The sequence below is a fragment of the Diorhabda carinulata genome, chromosome 5 (genome assembly GCF_026250575.1).
Source record: "Diorhabda carinulata isolate Delta chromosome 5, icDioCari1.1, whole genome shotgun sequence".
NCBI lineage: Eukaryota > Metazoa > Arthropoda > Insecta > Coleoptera > Chrysomelidae > Diorhabda > Diorhabda carinulata.
In genome coordinates, this window is record NC_079464.1 from 31,018,928 (window position 1) to 31,031,049 (window position 12,122).

A 12,122-nucleotide genomic window follows, 5' to 3' on the forward strand; every position below is an offset into this window, starting at 1 on the left:
ATTGGTCCACAAGATAACCAAGGTTATTGTTGAACACATTCCTTCCCCACCCTTCTTATTGAAATCGAAATGATGACGCAAGCGTATTTTGATCAGTGACGTTTAGTGAATGGCAACCACCCCGTAGTTGTCAATTTTATGAACTTTTTTATGTGTTTATAAATAATTAAATAAAAAAAATGGGTTCCAAACCAGAAAAAGATAAAGCTAAACAATTACAAGATAAATGCCAGTCAGTTTTAAATACTCTATTAAGGGACGAGGATAATAAATATTGCGTGGATTGCGACTCTAAAGGTAATTTTAATATTTTTAATTATAATTTTTTTTTGGTATCAAATAACAGAATGTTATCAGTATTTAAAATATTCAATATTAAATTATACATCGTGCTGACTAAAGAATAGATATCAGTGTAAATAATATAGTTACCACTTGGGGGGCGTTCATATTCATTTTATATTGTTTCTTGAATGAAAATTTTCAATTTTCAAATGTATAACCATAAGGTAATTGATTTAGGAAGCTTTAAATTTCAGGACCTAGATGGGCTTCTTGGAATATAGGGGTATTCTTATGTATAAGATGTGCAGGAATCCACAGAAATTTAGGGGTACATATTTCAAAGGTAAAATCAGTAAATTTAGATTCTTGGACCCCTGAACAAGTGGTTTCTTTACAACAAATGGGAAATTCTAGGTAAATAATAAATTTTAAAATAAATATTCCGTTTTCAATGTAGTATTTTAGAGCTCGAGCAGTATATGAAGCAAATCTTCCAGATAATTTTCGACGTCCTCAAAGTGACTCTAGTTTAGAGACGTTCATTAGAGCAAAATATGAACATAAAAAGTACATAGCCCGCGAATGGGTAGCTCCCCCATTACCGAAAGTCAATTGGGAAAAGGAGATAGATGAGGAAATCGAAAGGAACAAACGTAAAAAGAAAACTATAGTTGAAAAGAAGCCCCTAGGGGCTGTAGAAGTACCCCAATTACCTAAACCTACAAACCCCAGTCCCAAACCTACCAGGTCTGCCAATAGTGTAGATAATACTAATAAACAAGAGAAGAAGGAGAAGAAAGATAGTGATTTATTAGGTAAGTGTTTGTACTACGTTCTACATCCTTTAAATAGAAAAAAATTGATATTTTAATTTAATAAACAAAGAAAAATTGAAAAAAAAACATGCAATTCACATGGTAAGACGTTTGAACACATTTACATAGTGGTTCAGTTTGTACTAATATAGTATTTAATAAAAAGGCCCCATTTCTAAGATCTGTCTAATAAATCTTTGCTACAAAACATGTTTTTATATGATTATAAAAGATATAAATGTACAGTGTGTATGTATTTGAAAAAACCTGTTATTTTGTAACTTAACTAATTAATTTTTTGACATAACTTTTACTGAAGTCATTTAGTACGAATTTGAAATAATTTTTCCAGCTAAATCTGTACAAAGTATTACTAAGCTTCATATGAAGCAGTGCTGCTTCATATGGTTTCTTAATTATTCTTCATTTATGAGACATGTGTGAGAGCTAAGTAGGGGGCGAGGACCTGTACTTAGTTGTTTGGTAAAAGATAGACAGAAGGTTTATTTATGTGTGCTGTAGCTTGTTTCATGCCAGGTGTCCCTCTATCCATCTCCTGGGAGTCTGCCTTGTGAGCAGATGGTTGAGAGCAACATTTTTGGCTACACCTAGAATGGGTTCTATGCCCTTTAGTGGATTTGTTGATCTAATTCTGACGAGAGCGTTCCCTTCGTCGTTGGCCTTGTTGGTAGAACCTAGAATATACCTACCCAGACTTATACAATAAAATAGAGGGGAAAAAGATGCATATACTTTAGACAACGTCCCATTTGTCACCCTGTATATATACCAGTTTCCTATATATAGAACAGATGATCATATTTTACTCCTAAACAGCCACAATAATTTTTTATACTATTGTTCTATACTATAAAATTTTTATTTTAACGTAACTACAAGTTTTCTTAATTTTTTCTAATTGTTAGGTAATTGTTAATCACCCGTAGAGTTTTCTATTCGTTATAACACATATCTTGTTATTAATCATATATATACTTGCGATAAGATTATTTAATCATTTGAAATATTAAAAATATTACTAACTTGGAATATAATTATTGTTGCTAGCAATAATTATTTTTATCTTTTAGGAAATCTGATAAAAGTTGTTTTAATTGTAAATTTTTATTAAAAACGTCATATTCCTGATTATATTTTTATCAGGAGTAATTGAATCTTACAAAAAAGAATATTACAGGTTCGTTAATTATAAACTTAATATTCAAAAACGTTAAAATTAGCTGTCGAGTTGAGAAAATAATATTAAATGTACCTTTTAATATTTCGTGATGATTTTATTAAATTGTGTTACACTATTCCAACTTCCCGTTAATTTCCTTTTTATTTTATTCTATTTTTTATATTTTCCAACTGTTACTGAACATATCTAGCACTTATTTGCAGCACTACCAATCCTTAACTTAAAAAACGCGAATAAACGTTTGGAAAATGCATTTGTTTTAATATAGCTTTTGTGATAAGTTGAAAACGTTGTTTGTATTGAATTTTTGTTACAAAAGTGAAGGAAATGAACAAGTACAACATTATTCTTATTGGCTAAAATCACATTTCAAATTGATATTTATGAGTAATAAAAATTTGATCATCCCCCCAATAAATAAGTTTGACATAAGGGATTTTGAGGTTATGGAGATAGGAGATATATAAAGAAATATCGATATATGAATACGATATATCGGTTCCACCTGATATCGAATAATCTAGTTTCGATATATACAATCGATACATTTCATCTATTTATTTTTTACATTTATATACCAAATATCGTGAACTTGAGTAAACATAAAACCCCGGATTACGGAAATTTTGTTTATACGACGTCTTGTTAAAACAACTTAATCCCTGTCGAATATTTAATATTATAGATTAACTAATTATAAACACGAAAAATACATTTTTTACGATATATCGATACATTTCTACAATATATCGATAGAACACTTCGATATATTAAAAATCGATATTTTCTGCAGACATTAAAATGAATTTGATCACTAAATTATTTTTAAACCAGAATTTTTTAAGTTGGTATTCCTGTAGATTCCCGATTAATCAGATCGTAGCATTTGCAATCAATACTTTTGACGTAAAATCGAACTGCATAAATTGTAAACAAACAGTGTCCATTTTGTATTAACATATATTTGTCGTTTTTAGTTAGTTTTTTTCAAACATTAGTTTAAAAAAATTGATTCACATACTAATTCAAGTAATAGACTTTCTTACTCGTAACGAAAAAAGTGTTTATTATGTTAATTATTGATTAATTAATCATTTTTAGATCCTATAATTTTATCATAGCTAGTATTTTATCTTAATAACTATTTTAGTGATTTTTTGTGATATGATATGTTTCTTCTGTAAAAACAGACTACAGCTGTATTAGTTTCCATGGCATTTATTAGTGAAAATCAAGTCATCTTAAAAATAAATTTCTAAATAAAGTTGTTTGTTGTGTCGTTATGTCATCAAAAATTTTTGTGTGCGTGTTTCAAACTGTCCCAAATTTTAGGTAAGGTTTTTAGTTATTTTAGGTTAAAATTTTTCTTGTTAATAATTGATTTTCCACAACGGTACATAAAAATATATGTTATGAGACACCCATTACTGATTATTCATACCTATAACATAGTGGTCGGCAAACTTATTAGCCAAAGAGTCAAATATAATCATTACAACAATTTTTAACTTAACATGTTCAATTTACCAAAATAAGATTTTTTCTTACCAACTTTTTTCTATATGAAAATATTGCTCATTCTGTGGGTACCAAAGCCGCACTCAAAGGAACCAAAGAGATCTGGAGCCGCGTTTTACCGACCACTACTATAATATATTATTTGTTTAGGTTTACAAAATCCCGAAGATAATTTTAGTAATTTCGTGTCTGCACCTACATCGGCGGTTAAACAAGAAAAAAAAGACACAGTCGATTCTGTCAAAAAGGAGGAAGAAAGTTTTTTCAACCAAGTATTACCTACTGAAAAGGAAAAAGTTAAATTAGATAAAGATAGTATTATGGCTTTATATGGTAATGGACCAGGCGGTAACAATTTCAACCAATTTCCACAGGTGAAGATTTAAATGTCATTTATCGTATTGTGATTTCTTTAATTCAAACAAAATCATTTGCATGAGTCTCCTAAGCGTTTCAATTTATGATTTGATCATTTTCTTTAAAGAAAAATTTGTAAATCAAATTGTAATGAACCCTACTATCGAATAATGGTTTGTATTGTTATTATCGTTAGCCTGGTCCTCAAGGGGGATTCCAAGGGTTCGGAAGCTCGCCTAATTTCCAAAATGCTGGTTTTCCTTTGCAAAACGGTGGCGGAATGAATCAAATGCCTGGATCTGGTCAGTGGCCTCAACAACAGCAGCAACAAAATTGGTTTAAGCAGCAGTATCCGCAAGGCCCGCCACAAAATCAAGTCCAGGTAACGCGTTTTACCACTTATCAATTATGGTTTTATAATGTTTGTTTTATTGTAGCATTTCACTCCTAACTCCAATCAGCCGCCGGGTAACCAGTTTGTTAATAACTCATTCGGAGGTTTCCCTCAACAACAGCCGCATCAGACCTTCCCGCAATTCAACCCTCCTCAACAATTCCAATCGCCTAATCTAGTGGGTCAACAATCAACACCAAATCCATTTTTTAATCAAACTTTACCGCAGCAATTTAGCAATTTGAACATGAGATCCCCTCACCCACAGACATCGATGGGAAATTTGTGGAGTAACTGAGGAAATTACCATTTTTTTTTCTATAATGTCGATTTTTAATCATTTAAAATTTATATATTCATTTTTTAGGGTATTGTCATGTATTTATTTGCTCAATTTTTGTTATTTGTGTTGTCTTTTTTTGTTTTAATCTCATATAAGATCGTTACTCATTTTTTTTTTTAATTTTTCACGTTTTTTAGGCTATTTGACAATACTAGAAGTCTTTCTGAAAGGGATAAAAGACGGTACCAATTATGTTTGTTCCAAATTAAGGATTCCAAGTTATAAAATCGACATTATCGACATAGGTATTAAGGGTGATAAATCAAATGTACAGGACGTTAACGAAATGCATTAAATAGTATATTTTGGGTAACTGCAACACTAAATTTAGAAGAAAAAAGTTCGTGTGGGTGTTACGGTATTTAATAATCATGTCAAGAAACTGTAGCGCGTATAATTGTCTATAGATGGTTGGTTTTTTCGAATTGTAAGGTAACAAGAATGATTTTTTATTAAAATAACGACAGGTTTCTATAAACATTTCGTAGATTGTCTATTATTATAGCTTTTAGGTGCCTATCTACTTAGTCGGAAAGTCTTATAGTTATCGATACTTTTCCATTAATTTTTCCATGCTTTATACCCCTAGTGAATATTTTTATGTCTTCCAAGGATTTTTTTCCACTTTGTTCTTATCCCCCCAACAAGTATTGAATTTTTGGTTGTTATTTTTGCTTTTTCCTTGGTTTATCTATTCGTTAACTAAGTTTGAAGTTTCCATCAACTTGCTTTGTATCGATTCGCTTATAATTTTTGGAAATTTTTTATTCTAAAATGACTTGTTCAAGTAATTAAATTTGCATCAATTCAATAAATGATTTTAATATAGACTCTAAAGGATGAATTTTGTTATTGATTGATTTAATTTAAAAAATCAGAGTCGACACTTTTTTTGTTCTCAACTATTTTCCCTTTATTTTGTCCCTATTTCCTCTGGAAGGTTATTAGGTAGACCTACCTCTTATTTTTTGACCGATATGTACTTGATAGCTTTTGAGTATACATCTACTTGATCTTTTCCTTTTTAGATTCAAAATAAACGATAAAAAAGTAGGTTTTCACCAAAACTTTGAGAGTTTCCTCTTGGATCAGTTGCAAATTTACAAAATAAGTTGGAGCTTGAACTTTAATTCAAGAAATTGAAATTGATAGTTTCATTTGGACACTTTTTCTTTGTCTTATCTTTCCCTTTTGCCTTTTTTAGGTGATTGATTGATACCGTGTCAACTTCCATTCATTTTTGTCTTGATTTTGATAAAATTTTTCATGTATTCTAAAGAATTTTTTCTAATTCTTTCCATTTTCCCTTGATTTTGTCTCTAGACGGTTCCTAGCTAGACCTAACTTTTATTTTTTGACCGAAAGGTACTTTGTTAACTTTTGAGTATAAATCTGCTTGATTTATTTTATATTTTTGACAATTTTTGTCATTCATATTGCTTGGGAATTCCCCTGGATGGTTCTTACCTCTTATTTTTCCACCGATATGTACCTTCATAGCTATTGAGTTTACATATACTTGTTATCCTTATCCCCAAGGGTCCGGGACTATGTATCCTCTTACATCTATTTTCCATGCATTTCCTCCAGAGTTTCCTTGACTACTTCATTTTTCTACTTGATATCTACTAGTATAACTTTTAGTTTTTCGATCTACTTGGTCATAAAATTCTTTTCGTCTTATTTTTATGCTTTTCCAAGATTCAATTAGGGTATTCATAATTTTTCCACGCTTTTCTATTTCTGGCAAACATTTTCATATCTTATCAAATTCACTTTTCTATTTCTTACTTATTTTTTTTTAGTTTTTGGTTTATTTTCATTAATTTTCTATCGAATACTTACTGTTATAACTTTTCGAATTGGTTTTTTTTTTTGTTATCTATGATTTTTTCAATTCAACAGCTTTTATAATAAAAATAACGTTTAAAATGTTTTTGTCCATATTCAAAAGTTTCCTTTTCGATTATTTAAGAGTTAAACTTTGAAATTTTCGTTTCGTTATAAATAATTTAGTCGATAGTCTGTTTCGGACAGCAATTTCCAATTGCGTGTGATCCAAAAACAACCAAATTTTCCAAAAACTAATTTCCACAAAGTATATTCGGATTAAAAGTTTGTTTATAGTTTAAGTTGTGGTTATTTCATCGACTACGAGTTAAACTTGAACTCGATTTAAATTTAGTAGCAGTAGTAATAATTTGAAAATCATTTTTGATATTCCTACTAAAATTAGTTAATTAGTTTTACAGGTTTAATTCGATTTAGGCTAATAAAGCGTAAATAAAATAATTATTACAAATAAAATTTTTATTCTGTTGTAGTTTAAATAAGTTTTCACTATTTTGTTTGGTCAAGCGTACAAACGAAAAGTTAGGTTAGGATTCGGTTTTCTATCTAATTCTAGGAATATACATTTTTTTTTATTTAAGGGAAAGTTAAATTTCAGTTATTTCTTTAGATTAAGATTCAATATTATTGTATCTATTACGTCGAAAATTTATTTAAGTACGTTTATCATCGATAGGTATAGAATTTTCTTTTCACAAATTATTCCAAACATTTTTGGATCACACTGTATATATATGTTTAGAAAAAGTGCATATATTGACACGAAGTGGAATTGTAGTAACTAATAATGCGTTTTGTAGTTGAAAAAATTTGTTATGGCTTAAAATTTTATTTTCAAATTTCATATGAAACTTAAGTTTTGAATATGGTTTTATATTTATGTAAAAATTTTTTGATTTTTACAATTGTTTTTCTATTGAAACTAATTTAACTATTTCTGAAAGTTATACAGTAGATTTTTTTGTATTTAGTGTACTAATTTCATCCCTAATTTGAATAATTCCATTTTTACCTCCATATATTTGATTTTCATTCATTCATTTAACTACATTTTTGAAAAAACTTTTATAAGCAATCGATTAATGAGTGTTGTTATTTTAAAAAAAATTTAATTGTACTTTACAGTGAAGAAACCTCATTTTCGGACGTTTGTGTAACTTTTTTTGTTACAGTTTGACCCAGAATTGAAATTTTGCTTTCGTTGACGTTCTTTATGTCTGTCGACAGGGTAGATTTTTTTAAATGGTAATTCCTCATGGATTCTTTATAAATTAAACGAAATTGCTATTTGTTTCCTGCTGTTTTTATTTAGGAAATATAAGTGAGCGTGACATGAGATATTATAAGGTGCTCGGGTTTAAAATGGAATATTTTATTTATTTTTTTTTATTTTTTAGTTTGTAAAAACCGAGTGCAACCACTTTTATATATATATATATAGAATACTATTGGAGATGGATCCGTTAATTGCACTATGAATTTTGGAAATTTTTCACTCTGTTCTTTACAATCGATTGACTGTTGTTGATACGAAAGGTTCTTCCGGGTCATTGTGAAGGTTTTTGATGTTTGAAGGGATGATTGTGTCTAATATCTTGATAATTCTATAGATTTTGTGATATTTTCATCATTATACCATGCAGATATCTATTATTATACCTATTCTTGTGTAATTTTGACATTTTGATAATTACAAGTCATCGGATTGATTGAATTTGGTACATCGAAGTAATTTCCAACAAGATTTTCACATTATGGTACAGTTATAACGTTTACAAGTCCGGAAAGTTGTTGAAAATTAATTGGAAAACTTTTAAATGCTGCGAAAACGAAAAAAACTTTTTTTGTTTTCGAATTTTGGATCTCAACTACTTCATCGAAGGTTAATGTATTTTGTATTTTTGTTTGGGGAATTTTTTTTCGAGGGAACTGTTGCAATATGATACACATTTCAAAATTATGATGCAGATGTATTATTTTAAACGAATTTTTCAATATTAGAATCTAGTATGCAGGGTTAGCTTTCAAACAAAATTTTTTTTTATTATCAAATTTTGTATTGTCACACCCTGTACAATTATTTATGGCAAATTATGTTTATTATTTTGATATTTGTGAAGATCTTTGTATTAAACAAATTATTTTATGAATATGATAAAAAATAAGTAAATTTTTGAATGATGGAAAATATTGAATGCTTATGTATATTGTATGTAATTTTTTCTTTATCATATATGAATATATTGTATGAAACAAAAATATGGAACGGGGATTTGTTAAAAACAACCCGCTGATATTGAAAATAAAAAATTTGAAGTATTTTTTTGAAAATTATTTCGACTACCCCCTAAAAAACTCCCAGTAAAAAATACGGAAACAAACAAAAGGCAACTGAACCTACTAGTTAATGTGATATCTAATCATGATCTTAGACTTTAACATCACGAGTTACCCCCTCAAGGAACTGTTGGACCTTTATCCTAAAGTGACCGTCATCTGGAGCTTAGTTGGGTATGAGGAGGGCTGCTACAAAGGACAGTTCATTTTTAATAGGCCTAATTCCTGTAAGAGCAAGGATTATCACAAACCCTCCCCTACTCCCGAGGATTTTGAACAAACAGAAACCATTAGCCCCCAAACCATTGGTTTCTACCTATTTAAACTTTCCAACTGGTTCTTTTGACAAAGCCCAACTTAAATGCCGCAACAGCAGTGGTGTGGAAAAGAAGAGAGGCTGCTGAGGCAGTTCATGGCATAAATACCTGAAATTCTAAGGTTGTGTCGACCTCCAACTTTCCTCTACCCAGGGCTCTCAACTGGAGGTCGAGGCAATGCTTGTTAAGAAACTAAAAACTCGTGGTTCTACATCTATTGAGTTGGGTTCAAATGCTGTAAAATTGCACCCGCAGTAGGACTCAAGCTAGTTTCTCCCTCTTCAGCTGGTTATGAATCTTATCCTAATTCGTCAAAATATCTAAATCAAACGGCAATATATCATAGTAAACAATTTTTGTAATTACTTATGTCGTTATATACAACAAAAAATTATTGTTTAGAAACTTACTAACGAAATAAAACTAAGAACTGAAAAAGGAAATGTGAAAATTATAATTTTCCTTGTGCAAATTAAGCTGAAATTGTCAGTAACCTGCTCTCAGTAATGACAAACTGATATTCATTCAGCTCTTTGTATACTAAACTAAAATTCACTTGTCAATACAGAAGTGAAATGAAAATAAAATCTTAACTACGATTCTAACCAAGGATTCTTCCATAAAGGACGGTGTAAGTAACCAAATCTGTTACACTGTCTTCTGACGTCACAAATTACATGACATTACTTTGTAGTAGAATGCAAATAATGAACATGGTAATAAGTAATATGATTTCTCTCACTTAAAACATTAAATCAACGCGATATATTAATTCAAATCACTATTGTTCTTGTCAATGTCATCGCTACTCGTTCGCTGTAATTTGTGACGTCACAAAATTGAATTGTGAAGTGTTAATGAAAGTAGACCGTCCTATTCCTTATAGAAGAATCCTTGGATTCTAAGTACTATGCACACTATAAAAAAAAACAAGTAAATCTATCCTTTTCAGTCAACAGTCAAATAAGCTCAGTTATTTCAACCGATTTGAATTAAATTAATTGAGACGTAGAAGGAACGCTACTATACCCTGTTTTCAAACTACGAGGACTGATTTTTATTTAAGCTGGCAATTCTGTAGATTCCTGATTGGTCAAATCGCAGCCGGTTTCACACAGCACTTTTGACATATATTATGAATGACAATTCTATAAATTGTAAACAAATAGTATCCATTTTGTATTTTCTTGTATTCTCGTTATTATTTCATTGAAACATAAAAATGGACTCAGATAATATTCCAAGTACTAGTAGACATCATTCTCTCCCCCCATTCGGAATTATTTACATTTGATCAGAAACGACTCAGATCATTAGGGGATTATTATAATTAGTTATAACGATAAGGCAAACATTTTCATATAATATTATGCTACCCTCTTCAATATCTTATTAATTCTCATGAAAATCAAAACGTTCAAACAAAATTGTTAAGAGTTTATTACATACTAGGTATAATCCCACCAGGCACGAGACCATCCACTCAGCTAAACCTTATTATCCCGTGATTACGTTCCACCGGCCCTCTTTATGTAACGTACACCCTGTGGTGTCGAATTACAAACTAGTACAAAACAACTTTGTATAAAGAATAAACATGATTTTGTGCAAGAATGATCACAACAATTTACCGACTAAATTCATACATTAATTTTAAATAAAAGTAATTGATAGCCTTTTGGCCGCCGGCCATTGGCGTACTATAATAAATTTAAAAGACAAAAATATATGAATTTATAAAGTATTACTTTTTAAAACTTTAATAATGTATGCAAATTATTTGTTTGAGGATTAAGTTTTAGAAATATTCATAATGAATAAAATATTTGGATGAAAATTATAAAAGTTACATTATTTTATATATTAGTCTCACATTGACAACGCTGTAACTTATTCTATTAATAACGTAATCAATTGTACCAACTATCAGAAAAAAAATTCTACTATATACTTCGTGTACTCCGAAACTATAACTCTATGATATATGTAGCGAGGTTATTTTCGTGTGTTCCGTGAAAACTAATTTTATTTTCTACAAATACCAAGTTCAACTCTATCTCCGAGATTATTGGAAATATACTTATAATACAAAACATTACTTAAAAGTATATTACGTTTCCTACGCCATAAATTTTTTGATAATATCCCACATTTGTAACATATTTTTGCGTTATGGTAAATTCCTTTAGAAATGTCGATGTACCGTCACTGACGGATGACATCAGTATATTACGGCAGAGGATAATGAGAAAAGTATGAGACGTAAAGATGTAGACAGCTCAATAAAAGCAGTTATTCATTTTTTGGTTTACTTGATCCGTTTGTTGTGAAAACAGACTCGATCTTTTCGCATCTGTTTATTCCAGTATTCATAATACTTATAATACTGAAGCAGATTTACTTTAAGTAGCTTTTACGGTGTAAGTGTCTGGTAATTCTTAGTAAAATGAAATTTTGTTTGTATTTGTACTTTTGGAAAGTGTTGATAACGAATTTTTTTAAAAATGTTGAAAAATGATAATATATTATAACAAGTTTGAGTAAAATGTATACGTAACCTTAATTATTTATATCACAAAACATACGACTTCAGAATGTAATAGATTGAAACTATGTTACTTAAAAATATAAATTAATCACAACAAAATGAAAATTATCTATAAAACTGTGTGGAATTCGCGTTACTAAAATAAACAATTATGGA

General features: G+C 29.6%; 1 protein-coding gene across 1 annotated transcript; it reads left to right on the forward strand.

Annotated features, from left to right (window-relative positions):
• The first annotated feature begins 8 nt into the window (after positions 1 to 8).
• LOC130894601 (stromal membrane-associated protein 1-like) lies at positions 9 to 4,868 on the forward strand. The gene is made up of 6 exons (XM_057801511.1): positions 9 to 297; positions 540 to 699; positions 751 to 1,100; positions 3,970 to 4,193; positions 4,373 to 4,558; positions 4,614 to 4,868. Exons 1-6 carry the CDS (start codon positions 180 to 182, stop codon positions 4,866 to 4,868), a joined length of 1,293 nt encoding a protein of 430 aa, XP_057657494.1. The 5' UTR covers positions 9 to 179.
• Positions 4,869 to 12,122: the final 7,254 nt, after the last annotated feature.